At 38.8% G+C, this 18,799-nt stretch overlaps 1 protein-coding gene across 2 annotated transcripts in view; it reads left to right on the top strand.

Annotated features, from left to right (window-relative positions):
* The window catches only part of cacna1db (calcium voltage-gated channel subunit alpha1 Db), a 72,113-nt gene that overhangs the window by 31,485 nt on the left and 21,829 nt on the right, over nucleotides 1–18,799 (top strand). Inside the window, exons 4-24 of one of the 2 annotated variants that reach the window (XM_088007449.1) lie at nucleotides 2,409–2,548; nucleotides 3,465–3,607; nucleotides 4,898–5,050; nucleotides 6,023–6,219; nucleotides 7,663–7,766; nucleotides 7,884–8,053; nucleotides 9,162–9,236; nucleotides 10,971–11,058; nucleotides 11,657–11,817; nucleotides 11,917–12,142; nucleotides 12,395–12,602; nucleotides 12,796–12,916; nucleotides 13,314–13,428; nucleotides 13,511–13,565; nucleotides 13,709–13,769; nucleotides 14,242–14,389; nucleotides 14,552–14,681; nucleotides 16,040–16,099; nucleotides 16,188–16,247; nucleotides 18,273–18,379; nucleotides 18,632–18,719. In XM_088007449.1, coding sequence (XP_087863575.1) covers nucleotides 2,409–2,548; nucleotides 3,465–3,607; nucleotides 4,898–5,050; nucleotides 6,023–6,219; nucleotides 7,663–7,766; nucleotides 7,884–8,053; nucleotides 9,162–9,236; nucleotides 10,971–11,058; nucleotides 11,657–11,817; nucleotides 11,917–12,142; nucleotides 12,395–12,602; nucleotides 12,796–12,916; nucleotides 13,314–13,428; nucleotides 13,511–13,565; nucleotides 13,709–13,769; nucleotides 14,242–14,389; nucleotides 14,552–14,681; nucleotides 16,040–16,099; nucleotides 16,188–16,247; nucleotides 18,273–18,379; nucleotides 18,632–18,719 — 2,610 coding nt within the window. The remainder of the gene's footprint in view (nucleotides 1–2,408; nucleotides 2,549–3,464; nucleotides 3,608–4,897; nucleotides 5,051–6,022; nucleotides 6,220–7,662; nucleotides 7,767–7,883; nucleotides 8,054–9,161; nucleotides 9,237–10,970; nucleotides 11,059–11,656; nucleotides 11,818–11,916; nucleotides 12,143–12,394; nucleotides 12,603–12,795; nucleotides 12,917–13,313; nucleotides 13,429–13,510; nucleotides 13,566–13,708; nucleotides 13,770–14,241; nucleotides 14,390–14,551; nucleotides 14,682–16,039; nucleotides 16,100–16,187; nucleotides 16,248–18,272; nucleotides 18,380–18,631; nucleotides 18,720–18,799) is intronic. The other variant, XM_088007448.1, reaches the window with a different exon arrangement.

Here is an 18,799-nt window from a genome sequence, read left to right as displayed (position 1 = left end):
TAATTACAGTAAATAACTTTAAAGTAAAAGCTAAAATGACAAATGCTGCTCTGTTGCTGGAAGGGGATCATTCAAAGTCTGATCGGCAACGATGCCAGCGGTAGTGGTACACATGATCCCATGGAAAAAAAAAAAATCAATTTCTCAATGTGGGATTCCCCCTCTCCCCTGAATAAATATATCATCACTTGATCCAGTTCAGCAGTGGGAAACAAGAGTAATGGAAAAAATGAAATGCAAACAGTTTTGCAGTAATGCAATCTAGCTGCATTGTCACATTTGTCTCCAGAGCTTTACAAATTCAAGATGCAGGCACACACACGCACACACACACACACACACACACACACACACACACACACACACACACACAGACACACACACACACACACACACACACACCTACACACACACACACACACACACACACACACACACACACACACACACACACACACACACACACACGTTTGTTTTGTTTTGTTTTTCTACAGCCTAAACCTTACCTTTACCCTTTTCCTAACCCTAACCATCACATACCTAACCCTAACCCTACCCAAAACTCAATTCATACCTTAGCCCTAACTCTGACCCCTGACCCAAAAACAGGGTTTCCCCACGTGGGGACCAGGCTCCGGTCCCCACGAGGAGCGATTAGTCCCCACAATGTAGTATATGTCAGGAAAATCGTCCCCACAACGTATTACAAACAAACGCACACACACACACACACACACACACGCGCACACACACACACACACACACACACACCCACACACACACACGCGCAAGCACTGACCGTCAGCTGTTCAACAAGCAGAAGAATGGACATTTCAGTCTTCTGTAAACAACAAGCGGATGGAGGGAGAACGTTGAGCCGAATGGAGGCAGACGGTTGAGGCTCTTATCAGTGTGAAACAGCTCTGAATTATGTTGTTCTTCACAGGTCATCACCCAGCCGCTGCAGTGGCGCGACGCTCAGTTAATGCTAGTAAACGTTTAGGAGTCAAACACACAGTCACCCATGAGAAATCAATTATTAAACAGCCGCTGAGTTGTTCTTCTCAATGAGGGTTGAATAATGGGGTTTGCACTTTTTTTTTGGCTGTCACTTCAGAAAAAAAGATGTTTCACATTCTCTGAGATTATTACTTTGTTGCTTTTTAAAAAAAAAAAAATTCTTTGAAAATAATAATAATAAAAAAACGTTGAAGAATCTCTCGCAGAGTATATACAGACTAAATAAAAGTGTACATGAAAGGCTTTTTTATTACAAAAAGTCCACACTGAATTGAAGGGACAAGATGTGAAAATGCAATTTAAGCCAGTTATATTTAGTGACAAACTGTATTTACCCGGTTATAATCAATTTCCATTAAAATGTCTTGTCATCAATTGACGCCTTATCAGCTTCTTGAAAATAATCTCCCCATTTAGCATTTAAGTGCTGCTCTTTATGACTTTGAGTAAAGGGTCGATGGTTTGATGCAGGAGTATCTGGAAGTGGCTCTTTATCTCGATGTTCATTACAGGAATTAGTTACTAGATCAGAAGAGGAACGTGAACCCGTGACATCCGGTTAAACTACAGAAATTGATGGTTATGCATCTGAAACTTGAACAGCACTTTCTGCGATGCAGCTCCAGTCCTTCTGTGAATGTGTTTGTGTCGTTGGCTCAATGCCTTTCTGATAGAAGCTTTGAGTCTCCAAACCATTGCAAGACTCTCAGCCTGTGAGAGTGGGTGTGAAGTTAGTGTGCGTGTCACTGAAGTCATCAGTGTCTTTGCTGTAACTGTGCTTCTTTGTGCCGGCTTTGTGTCCTTCAGATCAACAATGCATTTGTCTTTTTGTGCCTTTTACCTGCCAGCTTGCTAACTTTCTGATTTCTGGTTTGAAACAGACAGTTAATATTTGGGAAAAAGATAAAAAAAAAACAAAAAAACAAAAAACAAAAAGAAAACAACACCGATGTAATAAAACGGACAATGAAAAAATGAAGGTCAGACAGTAAAATGTTGTTTCCACACAATCTTGAGATGCATGGAAGAGTCTGAATTTGGTTACATATTTTTAGGTTTGGGAAAGATTGGAAAATATTTATATTTCTAGATGCAGAAATATTTATATTTCTAGACATTATTCCCTGTGACATTGTCTAATTGTCGCGTTTTTCCTTCCTTGCTTCCTCTCTTCCTGAAGTTTGACAGATTACGCACAAACATTTTCGCCTTGTCCTGTTTTGGTCATCACAGAGCCATGTTGTTTTTTGTCATCTTCTCGTCATCCTCATGATAAAAAGGGTCGTCAGCTAAATAATTTTTATTGTCATTATTAATGAAAACAACACTGATGTTCAGAAACTACCCTGACCCGTGTTTCTCCTGTTCTTTTTTCTCTCTCTCTGCAGGAAACAGTAGAATATGCCTTCCTGATCATTTTTACAATAGAAACATTTCTGAAGATTATTGCCTATGGCTTAGTCATGCACCAAAACTCCTATGTCAGAAACGGATGGAACATGTTGGACTTTGTCATCGTCATTGTGGGGTAAGGTCACTGCCATTTATGCGTCATCCACAGAGCCTTCAGCAGGCACATTCTCTCTAAATTACTCCATCCTTAAATATAACACACAAACAGTTATAACCCCAAACATCCAACCAGAACCTGAAATTCAATGCGGAAGCTCAGATTCTCCCCGTTCAATCAGCCTGAGTTTAAGCTAAACGTCTCTAGTTATGCAAAGCTGGCAGAAAAACACACCATAAGACCCGGAGCAAGAGGTGGTTTTCAAAGTACCTTTTAGACATTTATTTGTACAAATTCCTGTCCAGATGGCAACAATTGTTGGGCACATGTACAGTTACATAAATGTGCACAGATGCAGATCCACACGCACGCACGCACGCACGCACGCACACGCACACACACACCCCCCCACACACACACACACACACACACGCACGCACACGCACACACAGCTTTGAACAGAGTTACAGGTTGTGGGTAAACCACCATGTGGGATTTAAGTGTAAATTCAGCTGATTTGTGAATCAAAAAAGGTAAATAAGCAATGACATACATAACATATAAATAAACTGATCGATGGGCCTGTTAGATTTATACTTAAAATGTTTTCTTTAAACCTAGAAGAGTTTTTTTTCCCCCTCACAGGTTTCTCTCTAATTACAATAAAATGTCTGACAGCAATCAAACGCCTCATATGAATTGGCCATAAGTGTACACAGTATGCCTCACGCAGGTGCATGCTAACAGACAAAATGCAAAAACGATCCCAAGCTGTGTTCTTTGCTTTGTGGCACATGTTCTTTAATCATTTAGCTGCAGTTCTTCTTTTGGTGTCACCGCTCTTCTCTATCATAGCCATTTTACCCTTTTCACCTCTCCATCCCTTGTTTAATTTAATTGAATTTAATTGAATTTAATGTAACTTTATACCCAGGTTGTTCAGTGTTGTCCTGGAAATGATAACCAAAGACGCTGACTCTGGTGGGCAGACTGGAGGCAAACCAGGGGGCTTTGACGTGAAGGCCCTCAGAGCCTTTCGCGTGCTTCGACCTCTTCGCCTTGTTTCCGGAGTTCCCAGTGAGTTAATTCAGAAATCTTCAGTCAATGTGAAGCTTGTGATAAAGTTAAGCATAAAACATTCGAAGGTTTAATCCTATATGACATTTTGTCTCCAGAAAAAAAACAACAAAAAAACACATTAATGTGCTATCAGTGACTTCAGGTGTGTGTGTATAACCTCCTTCTGTTTGCTTAGCTAACACATTACAGCAAATGGTCAGTGTAAATTACAGTCAGTGGGTGTTTTAATAAAGATTGTATTGTAGTTGTTGTGAGATATAGTGAATTGGTGGACAGCACTAAAGGATATTGCTGAGGTTAGTCAGTCTAACTTTGTTACACTTTTCATTTCTGCTGACCACAAATCAGCAACAATAAAACAATTTAATCAATAAAAGATTGAAGACGGCATACTTACCAAAATAAAAAGAATGCAAATACAAAACCTCCACAATGTAATTTATTTCCACAGTCTTTTAAAAATGTCATTTTGCACATGTAGCATCTCTGCAGTTCCTATCGTGAACCCAAGAAGTCGGTGCTTTCTTCCCTGCTTCTGTTTCCAAAACACATGACCTTACATTTGCACGTGCGCTGATCTGTTTGCATTATTTTAGTTTCCATGGCAGCAGATCATTTGACTCAGAAAAGGCAGAAAAGGACGGCTGAGAAACACAAAGTTAGACTGGAAATGTGTTTTTCAGCTCTGCTTGTGTCTGATATTTGTCTATGTGGGTTCATTTGTGCAGTTTAACTACACACAGAAAACAACGTCTGGGCTTTTGTGTACATCGTGTCATTGTGAGAGCTAATAGAAGGATTTAACGGGCTGCTAGTTTTCATGTGTGTACAGCTGCTTTACATACAGCATGTTGTTGACACACTAATTGGCGTTTGGATGATCATTAGTTCCCCAGTATTGTGTCTTATATTTACTTAGTGTTTTGATTTCACTCACAGATCATTTTTATGTCATTTAGATCCAACACTTCTTTTGCTGGATTGTTGTGTTTTTACTACTTTGTTTTTGCTTTTGTGTTTGAAAAAAGTAGAAATTTTGTTTGATTCAGTAAATTGGATGTTGAAAATGTATTAGATGTGCAATTTTGAAATTATGTTTTTCTTTTATTTTCTTCAATATGAAACTTTTCAGAGATTAATCATTTATATGAGCAGTTCTCTGTAGCCTGAACTTTAATAATGACAGCGTCTAACCATCAAAAACGTAAGGAAGGACATACGTTTATGATCAGAAAATAAATAAAAGCTATGATTTGCTGAGACTTTGACCAATGTGTGTGTTTACAGGTTTACAGGTGGTTTTAAACTCCATAATTAAAGCCATGGTTCCCCTCCTCCACATTGCTCTGCTGGTCCTCTTTGTAATCATCATCTACGCCATCATCGGCCTGGAGCTCTTCATTGGAAAGATGCACGCCACCTGCTTCGTCATAAAATCAGGTAAACTGGTCTTCATTTCATTATTCTGTTAGCTTCTATCTTTATTTCACACTAAACAGACATAGTGTTGGTCTGAGATTACCACAGATACAGGATTTAATCCCTGGGAATGAATGGAATAATGCACCTTGTATGTGAATGGTGACAAGCAGCTGAGAACAGCAGATGGTGGATTAAATCCTGTGATTAAATGACAGATATCTAGCTATTATGTAAACAAGCTCACTCTTTGACGTAGTGTCGCTTACAAAATAGCACAATCACTCAAGAAATGTTACGTTTAAAGGTAGATAAGTGTAAATGTAAAAAAAAATGCAGAGTAAGAGAGATTCTTGCTGTTGGAAAGTTGAAATAAGTCAAAACAGTGTCTGGGCATGCGTGTGTGATTTATTTTATTTAACTGGGAACATTTTTCATAAAGTTATTGCATCAGTTGTTAAAAAAAGAAAATAGTAACTGACCAAGCTTTTCAGATTGAACAATGTGTGCTTTTGCAGGACAGTGTTGTATTTTATCCTAAATCAATACATAAAATATGTTTGTAGTCAGAGGTGTATATTATTGTCAGTGTGCCACTTAGCGTTGATATTGCTCTCAAATTTGTTAGTCTAGACTTTATATGTAATTTGTATGAGGCTAAAATGATATCGGCTTAAAATGAAACAGAAAAAAGAAATCTGTAGTAGTTTCCATAAAAAAATATGCAGCAGCCTGATTTAGATGAACAATTTTTATTTTACCTTAAGAATGAAATCAACTTTAATCAGTAAGACACATTTAGATGTGCAATGATGTAAGGTGAATATGAATCAAATGGCTCAGATTTTGGAGTTTTTTCCTGCTGATTGCATTTCTCTCTGTGTTGAACTCCAATCATCTGCTGTAAAGATCATGACATAATAACAGTGACTCAGTTTTGGTTTGTCCCTACCGTTTGCTGTGCTCTCTACGTGTTTGTGTTCTCGCCTCCAGGCGCCCTGGCAGAAGAGGAGCCCGCGCCGTGCGCTGTCTCAGGGCACGGCCGCCGCTGCCTGGTCAACGGCACCATTTGCAGAGAGGGCTGGCAAGGCCCCAACAACGGCATCACCAACTTTGACAACTTCCTGTTTGCCATGCTCACCGTGTTCCAGTGTATCACCATGGAAGGGTGGACCGACGTTCTCTACTGGGTAATCGAATGTGACAAAAATGACCCAGACGTCTGAATCTGCCACCGATTTTTGACTTTTTATTTAAAGCATGATCACCATATTTGTGCTGAAATATATCTGAAGCCTACGCGATATAAAATCTCATTAAGCAACCTCACATGGGTCACACTCACATGATTTCTTTCAGAGCTGCAGCCTGGATAGTCGCTCTCCTTTGAATAAACAAGTGTCATCGATTTAAAAAGCTAGCCTCCCTTGAAAACTCCCAGTTTCTCATTAGCAAAAACCAGCAATGGCTTTTAATTAGGCAAAACACTTATGAGCTTTATCTCAGTCCTCCCACTCATTTACCGATGGTGACCCTCATCTGTGAAATAATGAACTTCTACCTCCTTCTCTTCCTCCACTGTTTTTCTATAGTCCTGTTTTATTCCTTTCCACACATTTTACTGCTCTTTCCATGTATGTGTTGCCATGGCAATTTCATCTCAGTGTTGGTGTTGTGTTGCTGGAAAGAAGAAGGCCTGACAAACCTAAAACAATAAAGAATTGATTTATGGATAGATGGTCATTTATGTTACATGTGCCATGTGACCTGTTCCACTTGAATTGGCGAACTTTAACAGTTCGTACCTGGTGGGCGGGTATTTGGTACTTTGTGAGTGAAGCTGTGTAGAAACTCAGTGGATCTACATCTACAAAAAAAAGAAGAAAAAAAAGAGCCAATTTTCCGTGTGTTGAGCAAGGAAGCTCTGATCAGAAATCATTTGCCATACTCTGTAAAGCTCTGACCTGCTGATTTTTCTTTTAAATCACAAAACTTTTTTTTAAACTACAACTTGCACTTGCATTTTTATTAGGGGTGCCAGTAAGTTTTTATCAAAAATGTAAAACAATCAAAAAATAACTGCTAATTATCTCCTAATATGCATTTTTTCAATATTAAATTAAATGTAATCAAACTAAAGGTTGTACTTTTACTAAAATGTATTAGAGTGACATGTTACTACTGCAATAGAATATAAATAGGTTTATTTATATTTTGTATTTATCCTTTATGTAACTTTTTTTTTAAATCTTCGATGTCCCATTACATTTTTGATCACTGCTTCATTTTTGTACTTGAAGGGAGTTTTGCGTTTCTCTGTAAGTAGTTGAACGATTTCCATGATGAACGAGTGAATAATATGACATGCCTTTAAAATATAATAGAATGATATGAAAACCTGTAACCAACATAAACAAAGCAGCACAACAGAAACAACACAGAGGAATAAACTGAAGCCAGATCTCAGTGAATAATAAGGAGATGATCAAAACACATAAATCTAAACAGCTACAGATCATAACACATCATCCCAAATCAGTATTTTTACTTATTATTTTTTTTTATCTCAAGTAGATACTTAGGCAAAGATTTTGCTAAGTGAGCTAACGTTGATTAAACAATTTCCAATGCAGATGAACGATGCGATGGGCTTCGAGCTGCCATGGGTCTACTTTGTCAGTCTGGTCATCTTTGGATCCTTCTTTGTTCTGAACCTGGTCTTGGGAGTGTTGAGTGGGTACGTTTACATTTTTACTTTCCACTTTTCAGACAGAAAAGTGAAAACAAAACAAAACAACAAAAACCTTCCTTAATCTGAATCAGGCGTGTGTGTCGTGTCCTTTTCTCCTTGCAGAGAGTTTTCCAAAGAGCGTGAAAAGGCCAAAGCTCGCGGCGACTTCCAGAAGCTGCGCGAGAAGCAGCAGCTGGAGGAGGACCTGAAGGGCTACCTGGACTGGATCACGCAAGCCGAGGACATCGACCCCGAGAACGAGGAGGAGGGGGATGAGGAGGGCAAGCGCAACCGTGAGTTACCCGGATGCTTTTGATTGCTGTTTGCTCCATGTGTTTCAGCAGAGGGAATCTGACCAGAACTGTGGCCTGATTTTCTTCCTCAGTCTTTCAAAGTGACTGAATGCTTGTCAATTTTCACCATCAATTCACCACTCAACAAACGCATGTTAGGTTTAAGTTGGACGATTCAAAAACACGTCTAAAACCTTAAGTTTGGATAATTTCACGTTTGTAATTTTTACATTATTTTATTTTTTTTATTTTTTTGTCGACATCTCAAAGACAGATGAAGGAAGAGCCCTGATTATATAATCAGTAATTATGCGGTTACATAATAAACTTGGGATGGTTCAGGAACCATGCTTTTTTTTTTTTTTTTGCAAAAGAAATCATAAAATCTCATCTTCTGTGCACTGATGCCCCTTCAGCGCCTTGCAGTCAGTTCACATGCACCCATCAGTGTTCATGTTCTCCAGTATCTGCACTGCTTTTACCACTGCTGCTGCTGCTGCTGCTGCTGTTGTTGTTTAAGGTGATAATACACTAACGTTCTCTCCTTGATTTCTGCAGTGTGTGTGTGTGTGTTTCTTGTAAATACTGCCTGTAGAATGCCGCTAACATCAGATGTTTCCTCTTTTCCTTCCCTCTTCCTCCCATGTGTTGCCACACATCTTTCTTGTTTTTAACAACTGTTTACTTCCCTAACTCCTGTATTTCATGTTCTCACTTAAGTTTTGTTTACAGCTAATCATCCTCAATAACCACAATGTAATATGTGGTTATTGTGTCCAGAAATCAGGAGAGGAGAGATCTGACTAGTCAGGTTTATTGACTTTCATTATAGCTAACTAACAATCTCATAAATAACAACCCGTGGATCAGTTACTGGTGAAGCAATGTCATTATCTTCATTATTATACTCCACCGTATGGACAGATTTAAACCATAAATATATATTTTTTGTAGTTTATCAGTGATTTTCTGGATACTGTAGCTGCATCAGTGGTTTGTTCTGAAGTTGCCTCTCGCTGTTCATTCCTCTCTCTCTTGTTCTGCTTTGTGTTGACTCACTGCTTCCTCTGCTGTCTGGCTGTGTGAACTGCATGTTGATAACAACAAGGGGTCACGCTGGCTGACCTCACTGAGAAGAAGAAAGGAAAGTTTGGCTGGTTCTCTCAGTCCACAGAGACACAGGGTAAATGTATTTGTGTGCACTCGAGCGCGGGAGCGTCGGGAAGACTTCATCTGTCCCCTGTGCGTCGTGTTCATGAGGACATTTCACCTTCGTCCTGAAGAGTGTCTTTGCATTGATGGGCTTGGTTTGCTGCATGCTTTGTGCACTTTGTTTCTTTATTGTGCATGGTCCCTATCATCATCATCATCATCATCATCATCATCATCATCATCATCATCATCATCATCATCATCTATAATAATTTTCTTTAATGCTGAAGTCATTTTCTGGTGTAAGAAGAATATATTTTAAGCAAAAAAAAAAAAAAAAAAGCAAATAAAAGAAATTAACTGAAGTGATTATAAACTACCAGAGGCAAAAGAAATCTCTGTTTAGAGGTGGATAATCTTCCACAGTAAACTCTTCTACAACCATTGTACAACCTACATTAAAAGCCAGATAAAAGCCGTTGTATTGGTTTTGAGTACACAGTCAGAAGTGTAATAGTTTTCAAATAGGTTCAGCAATTATAATATGATTATTTGAAACAGAACAATTTACCACAATTATAACTGGAGTTTTGTTCTTTCCTGGCTAATAAGGATTAAACACACAGCTTCCTTATCTCAACTGCATTTTCTTCTGATTTCCCTGTTTTGAAGAGTTTCTAAGAGAAAATGAGCCACTTTGTGGTGATTTTGTTGAAAAAAAAACAAAACAAATTTAGCATGAGATTTTTTTATATGGGTATAAATGTGTATTCTTTGGAATGTTGCCCCAAGATTTTACTTATCAAATTGTATTTTGCTTGGGTTGAATCAGAAGTGTCATTGTAAAGGTTGCTCATCATTCATCGTCATATTGAACATGTCCATTATTTATCAGTAAGGTTGTTTTCTCTGCACGCATGAATCATTCCATTTTCAGTGTTTTATAAATGTTTTGATCCCATGTCTATTAACACTTACTGCAGTGCAGACACCATATATTGCAATATACCATTTAATGCAAAGAAATGTAATAAAGCATTACATTTCAACAGTGTGTTTAGACATTCAGATGATTACAGCTAATAAGCTTATTTCACTCTGATGCATTTGTTCTGACTTTTTCCATGCAGATAATTTAAAACAGATTTTCTGCAACAATAACTTTTCTACTCTGATGCAATTCCAGGGAATTAGAGATCAGCCTAATTTGTGATAAACTGATATAGAGTATCTGTCTCTGAAAATCTGCTAATCTGATTTGATAATAATCTATAGTAATTGAGTCAGTTCATTCTATTCTAAATTAGATACACTTCTAGGTTGGACGTCACACAGATAGTTTAGCTCTTTTCCCCCTTTTTTTCAAATAATTTACGACCATGAGGGATACCACAATACTGGCTCTGCGTACCACACGCAATCTTATGATTGTGTTACAGTTTTGCATTTTCTGTGTATGGAAAATGCAGAGAAGATGCAAGTAAGAAACTTGCAACATCTAAAATGAAATTGGTGTTTCTCAGTCTTTTACTTCTAATGTTTCATTTTATGTTGGTTTTCGGAGAAGACATGGATCTGAAAAAGAGTGCATCTTTTAAGCCTATCGCTCAGCTAAACCAGGAAGGAATTAATGCCAAAAATAAAATGCGCTTTATTTTAAAAAAAAATGTTGATGAAATAAAATTGTAAGTCTCGTTAAACTTGTAAATGCTTTCATGCAGTTCTTTTTTTTTAAATATTTGTATGTGTGTGTGTGACTCTGCAGCCAGCATGCCCACGAGTGAGACAGAGTCGGCGACCACAGACAACCATAATGGAGAAGAGAGCAAATCTCTGTGCTGTGGACCGCTGTGGTGAGTTTGACACATCACACCAGAAATCAGTTATCAGTTTTTCTCACAGCAGACACAGAAGTTTCCCTTTAGAAGGAAATCGGTCACCAAGGTAGCAAGTTCTGAAACGCAGCATCAGTCGGTTGGAAATCAAGTCACGCTGACATAAGCCGATGATTCGACTGCCGAGTCGGGTTTTACAGATTTACAATGCCTCTCATTTTTATTTTAAAAAAATGTCTTGTCTTGTATTTCCACCAGTCAGAAAATAACTAAATCAAAGTGCAGGTTAGTATTGTGCTGTGGTGCTGCATGGTAGCTATAGGCTCTTCTTCTCATCGTGCATGATCAGTTCTGGTCACGTATTTGAATCATTCTGATCCCTGCTGTTTTCATCCGTATGTTTCTTTCCCTGGTGCCTCCAGCGATCCAACGCTGTTCCATGTTGACCTAAAATCCAGCCGTCTGCTCCTGATCGGTTTTGATCCACTCGTATTTGCCGTGACAGACTTCCTTTCTTCCAACAAATGATCCTTTTGCATGTGGCGTAGATCGCAACGTTTCCCTTTAGATTTTCTAAGCTGACGGAGAAAATATTTCAAACCGATTCTCTTGTCAGTCGGCAGTGGCGACGGTGGAACCGCTTCTGCCGCAGGAAGTGCCGGGCGGCCGTGAAGTCCGTGACATTTTATTGGCTCGTCATCATCCTGGTGTTCCTCAACACCCTCACCATCGCGTCAGAGCACTACAACCAGCCCGAATGGCTAACAGAAGTACAAGGTGTCTGTTTTACTTTTTGCATTCTGTTTGCTGTACTTTCAATATACTGCAACCGTTATATTTATATAAAATCAATCCTTTTCTCTCTCTCTGCTCCAGATGTAGCCAACAAGGTTCTTTTGGCCTTGTTCACTCTGGAGATGCTCGTGAAGATGTACAGTTTGGGGCTCCAGGCCTACTTCGTGTCGCTGTTCAACCGCTTTGACTGTTTTGTGGTGTGTGGAGGAATCGTGGAGACCATCCTGGTGGAGCTGGCCATCATGTCTCCGCTGGGGATCTCGGTTTTGCGCTGCGTACGCCTCCTCAGGATCTTCAAAGTTACGCGGTGAGCATATTTTGCGCTAATATTTGTTCATGTCATGAAGGCTAAAGTCTGCTGCACAAATAAAAGCAGAAATAATAATAATAATAATAAAAATAAAAACAAATGGGAAATGGAGCTATGAAAAGAGACTAAGATTGAAGACACAAACTGCTATTTTTTTCCCATTTACTAAACTTTATTTTTCTCAATAAGAAAAAAGAAAAAGAGAATGAAAAAGAAAGGGGAGTTAAATTCTCTCTCTTTCTTCTTCAGTCACTGGGCGTCTCTTAGTAACCTGGTGGCCTCTCTGCTCAACTCCATGAAGTCCATCGCCTCCCTGCTGCTGCTGCTCTTCCTCTTCATCATTATCTTCTCCCTGCTGGGCATGCAACTCTTCGGGGGCAAATTCAACTTTGATGAGACGGTGACCAAAAGAAGCACATTTGATAATTTCCCCCAGGCCCTCCTCACCGTGTTTCAGGTTTGTGTTTGCGAGAATCAGAGACGAACCGAGGGTTTTTATCACTTTCGATCAAGCATGTCTTATGATTCACTCGGGTTAAGGTATTGCAGTCTGTGGCAGTGTATGACGTTCATTACTGGGAATAATGTGGTTCGACCAGAATCAGGTGCTTCAGGGTTTTTCTCCTGATATTTTTCACGCCGCGCAACAGATCCTGACAGGCGAGGACTGGAACACCGTGATGTACGATGGCATCATGGCGTACGGCGGTCCGGCGTCCTCTGGCATGGTGGTCTGCATCTATTTCATCATCCTCTTCATCTGTGGAAACTGTATCCTGCACAATGCAATCACACACACTCACATCGCCCAGACGGTGCCCTGAAACACTAATCATACCAATTCAGTTTTTCGAGTTTGAACATTAACACAAATTGTTTTAAATCAGGACTTACTGTGACAGACCAACACAAAGTAAAGTATAACTGTGAGGTGGAAGGACAATGACGCATGATTGTTGAATATCTTACAAATATAAATCTGATAAGTGTGGCATGTTTTTATATTTGGTCACATACATTTAGCTGAAATTACAACTTTACTAAATTGAAAAAAAAGCTAATTTAACTGAACTGATCCATTTCTGTGAAGCTTGTGGAAATTTGTATTTTATTTTATTTTTTAAACATTGGTAAGTGTTTTTGTTTTTTCCGTAACTCACTTGATCAGACATCCTGCTGAATGTGTTCTTGGCCATCGCTGTTGATAACCTGGCTGACGCAGAGAGCCTCAACACAGCACAGAAAGAGGAAGAGGAGGCCAAAAAGAGAAAGAATAGTGCAAAGTATGGTTCACCGAGCTTCCATTTGACATATTTTACTTCATTTGAAAGTTTTTTTTTATTTCCATCTATTCATTGCCAACAGGGACTCAAACACAGAGAAGAAGAGGATTGAAATAACAGAAGATGGGAAAACAACGGTAAAATGCAAATTAGCTCGAGCTAATTATTTGTACATAATTTAGATGACCGAATCTTCACACTATTCTCTTAGTGTTAGATAGTTTTTTCGTTTTTGTATTAAGAAATCTGTAAAAAAAATTGTACTCTAAACATCTTCTAGACGCCAACGGAGGCCTTGCTAGAGGGGGACAAAGAATCGTTCACAACCATCGACTCACCAGGTGAAGAACCTTGTTTCTTAAATGTCACTTTAATCAAGTTTAAACAAAAATGAGTTTTTAATGTACTTTCAAAGGATCTATCCACTGGTAACGCTTAAACAAGTGACTTCTATTATACCTATTTGACAAAATGCACCAGGAAATATAAGATAAAGGAAGAAGAAACTGAGAAAATATATAATGAAATAATTGTGAGGGAATGAAATGACGAAAAACAAATAAATGTTTGTAATCAATAATGCACATAAAATGGAAAACATAATTAAATTAAGAAATAAAACAGCAGGAAATGCAAAAATAAAGGGAAAAAGATGCTTTTTTTACTTTCTTTTTGCAGAATTTATCAGCAATAGCAAAGAAATAATCTAGATATTTACTTTTGTGATTAAACATGTTTATATTTTTTAGTTAGGCAGTTTTGATATGGTGCAAACAATAGGTAGCATTACGATACTGAGCTGCTGTTTTACAGGTGATGATGAAGATGATGATAATAATAGGAACCTCCCTGAAGCCCCGCCGGGTCCCCGGCCCCAGCGACTCTCTGAACTCACCATGAAGGAGAAGACGGCACCCATCCCGGAGGGCAGTGCGTTTTTCATCTTCAGCAGCACCAACCCGTGAGTTTTGAATCAGAACAGGCACTTTCTCTGTTCAAAAAACAAACAAAAATAAATAAATAAATAAAACAACAAAAACTCTGAAATCAATCATTTTAGAAAAAGAAAACCTAAAATGTAGCAATCTGATATTTTTCTCCCTCTGTCTCTCTGTCTCTGCAGGTTTCGTGTGCTCTGCCATAAGCTCATCAACCATCAGATCTTCACCAACCTCATCCTGGTCTTCATCATGCTCAGCTCCGTTTCCCTGGCGGCCGAGGACCCGATCCGCAACTTCTCCGCTCGCAACATTGTACGTAAAGCCTCATTAACCTGTGTGAGGGAAGCTTGATATGCTAACCGTAGCTAATGAAGAGTCTTTTCCACAGAGGACTTTACCAGCACAGCCGGGGATGGAGCCCGTCCTGTTGTTTATTACATTGTATGAATGCTTCAGTTGAGAAGACTGGCATTAACTTGTTAGGTGTCTGCTTCAGTAGAAGCAAAAATATGTTTTATATTCTCAAAACAATGTGCATGGCCAGATTGCTCGTCTCTTATATGTTTAAATAATCTAATTTTTTCCCCCAAATTCTTCCTTATTAAACTGAATGAAGTCACTTCTGAATTTCAGTCAGTGGTGTGATGATAGGTTTTTGTATTTCATGAAACTGCAGCAAACTGCACTTGGTGATCCTGAATGTGGGATGATCCCAATGATAACTGGAACCTTCAGAGAAATATTAGCAGTTTAAAACATTATCAAAATATTGTAGGACTATAATCATTAGTTAGCTGTCAAATACCCACAGTCATGCATTCACACTTTGCAGGGCAAAGTTGCTCATTGAACAGATTTTTCCTGCCCCTGATTAACACATCTGATACAGATGACAGTGGTTGAAAATGTGAAAGCTCTCCGAGAATAACAGAAACATCATTATAATGGAAAAAAAAGAGATGAGTGAAAAGACATCACCATTGCAGGAGTAGCTAGTAAATATCATCACCACCTGCTAGTGCAGCAAAGGTAATGTGGAGTTTCTGACTGGAAGCTGACAAACCCCAGACATGCAGGTGTTATTTTTGTTTTCTAAACAAGGATGAAAAGTATAAGTATAAAGAAAATAGTTGGGTAGTGTAAATGATTTGATAGATAGAGTGGCTTTAAAATCCTTAAAAACAAGAATTTAATTTGATCCTCAAAATGACAGGAAGCCAGAACAGGGAGGCCAGTGAGGAGTGATTGGACCTGACAGGTATCATTAGCCGATGATGGACTGTCCGAGGAGCTGTCAGGCCTCTGATTTGGTGGTTTGTGACAGGAACACATCATAAATAACACTGGGGTTTCTGTGCTCTGCATTGGAGAAAATAAATCTGTCTCTCCTGAAGTCACTGCACAGACCTTTCCTCCCAGCCGTCACTCCAGACGGGAACTAAAATCAAACCGCCACCTCCGAGCTTTATCCTTTACACTACGACTGATGAAGTGATTGATCATAAAAACAGCTCCTACATTCAGATGTTACCCAGTTCAGCTTCCCTCTGTGGAGATTTGCTTCTGTTTTGTATGTGTCTAAACAACATTATCTTGCAGCAACAAGTGTTTAATAGACCACTTTGTGTGTTGACCTGCAATGACTTGAACTTGTGCATTGCTTTTTGCAGATACTTGGTTATTTTGACTATGCTTTCACCGCAATCTTTACTGTTGAGATCCTGTTGAAGGTAAATGTCCTGTGTGTGCTGTGCTGTGCTGTGTTGGGTAGAGCTTCAGTAACCCTGCGTGCTTATGTCACTCTGATTGCCTTCTCAGATCCTAGGCTATGCAGACTATGTCTTCACTAGTATGTTTACATTTGAGATCCTTATTAAGGTAAACAACGGCGACTGTCGTGCCGCCTCAACAGCACCTCTCAGCTTGCTGCAAATGTCCTTCCTCTCGTCGTTTATTTATTTATTTATTTTTTTTAAACATTAGGAAAGTAATGGCTGCCTGCTCGTTTTGTCGTCCCGACACTACGACGCGTTTCATGTCAGTTTTTGTTTTCCTTGTCTGTCAGAAACACGTTTTGCTTCATGGCCAACGTTTCCAGCCACAGCGCTGGCTACAATTATTAGCACCCCTGATTAAGATGTGAACAAAATCATTGAACTAAATTAATAGTAATAGACACTTGGTGACTGCAAGATTTTTTTTGCTGCAGTTCTAGAGATTAATTTGTCTTCCTTACACCGACCTCGCTGTGATAGCTCAAAAACAAAAAAATAAAAATTATGGTAGTTTTACATTTTTTCCTATTTTTTTTTTTTTTTTAAACTTTTTGTAACTTTACCGCCTGACTAAATATTCAATGTTTTTTGGTTTTTTTCCTTAGCATTTCTGCAGATATTAAACTTAATGATTCAGAAATAATCTACGGTAGTCACAGTTACTGTTCAGTCCTGTCCCCCATCTCGTTTCTCGCTGCATGTCAGGTAGCTCTCCTTTGCAAAGGCTTTAGATAGACAGCCCATCAGAGGACATGTGTGTTACAGTGTTAGGATTAACCTGTGTAGTGAATAAATGTGAAGACTTCTGCTCTCCTTGTCATGTGTCAATACTTTGCATTGTTTGTAGCTCACATGTGTCTGTCAGAGTGTGTGTGTGCAGAACGGCACATGCATGCATATCTGTATGTTTTCAGTTTAAATGCATTTGTTTTGCAAAGTGGATAAAGCATGGGCCAGAGTGACATTTTCACTGTATGTTAACTATGTTCAAAGGCTTCACAGTATTTACACAAAAGTGTGATAAAAAGTACAGCATGATCTGACTACTTTATAGAAAAAAATGCTGCTACAGAAACAGTGATAATACAGATAATACATGAATTGACTCCTAATCCTTAATCACAGTTAACTAATGATTGAACAAGGAGGGGGAGGGGGAATCATCATTTGTAAACTGTTTTAGTTTTAGTATTTATTGAAGTTATCTCTATCTGATAATAGAATTTGTATGATGTGAAACACATCAGAGTATCAAAAAGCAAAAATAATGAAGTCTTTGAGGCTGCAAATGTTATTTCACAGAACTGTTGTTTCCCAAACAGAAACAATTTCCAATAGCCAAATTTCAGTTTTTGTAAAGTGTCGTATCCCTCATTCACTCAGCTGACCAGCAGTGTGTAGCAAAACTGTGCTGTGTTCAAGCTGTGCTTCAAAAACCTGCAGAAATCAGCAGAGTGGATCTTTTTATGTGGCTTCTTGTTAAAACTTCCCCTAAAAAACAACTTAAAGCTATTAGATTGTAGTACTGGTTTCAAAACCATAACTTTTTATAAACTTGGTATATCTTAATTGTTGCAATTGATCCAGGATTAATTATGAAATTACAAAAATCAGCGATACATTCATCTGGATTATACTAAATACCATGAGTGGTGACAAAAAAATCAGTTACTCAGTTTCACATACAGTCTGGAATAAACCTAATAAAAAACATTGTGGAATATACTAAATGTGCGTGAAAATTAAGATTATGTAACTGGAGGAAAGAGAGGTTGAGTAGCACCACACATGACTGTGATTGACAGCGCTAAGACCCGCCTCCTGGCTCTGACTGGTTGTTTCTAGTTAGCACTGGGAGCACAGGGAGAAGCCAGAGGAGCTGAATTATCTGTCTCAAACCATTCTGTCAAGACATAGTGATAGGTTCAACAAATATGTAAAAAATGTATTATTTATAAAAGTTACATACTACTGCTTTAACCAACCGCAGACAAAATATGTAAGAATTAAAAAAAAAAGTCATTTAATGTTTCTTAAGTTTAAAAGTTAGCCCGGGTCAAGCTCTTGTTTTCTCTGCTGTGTCTTTGTGTGTAGATTTTGGTGTAATATTTCTCTCTTACTTGTCTAGATGACGGCATTCGGAGCGTTCCTGCATAAAGGGGCATTCTGCAGGAACTACTTCAACCTATTAGACCTGCTGGTCGTCGGCGTGTCTCTCGTCTCCTTCGGCATTCAGTGTGTATCCTCCCATCTCTCTGCAGAAATGATTTGTTTTTCTTGGTGAAAATCACATTTTTGCCTAATGTTGTCAGTAGGTTTACCTGAGTAGTTTGAGTTCTAGCTAAAGATATTTCTTGCAGTTGAACATGAACGTCTCTTCTCTTATGTTGGTCCTGAAAATCAGAATAGATTATGAAAAGGTTACTTGATTTTCCTAGTAGCATTTCAGATTATCTCAACTCGTTGTGTTTTTACCGTCCTCCGCAGGTCGTCTGCCATCTCAGTGGTGAAGATCCTCCGTGTTTTGCGGGTCCTTCGTCCGCTCAGGGCCATCAACAGAGCCAAAGGACTGAAAGTAAAAACAAACACTCAGTGAGGCCTGACGCCTGTGTGTTTCTCCACATGAGTGTGTCTGGTTCTCCCTGTGATCTCAGT

This window comes from Poecilia mexicana, unplaced genomic scaffold (assembly GCF_051168715.1).
Source record: "Poecilia mexicana isolate PSO_F unplaced genomic scaffold, ASM5116871v1 scaffold_7, whole genome shotgun sequence".
NCBI classification, from domain to species: domain Eukaryota; kingdom Metazoa; phylum Chordata; class Actinopteri; order Cyprinodontiformes; family Poeciliidae; genus Poecilia; species Poecilia mexicana.
This window is presented reverse-complemented; position numbering and strand designations above follow the sequence as displayed.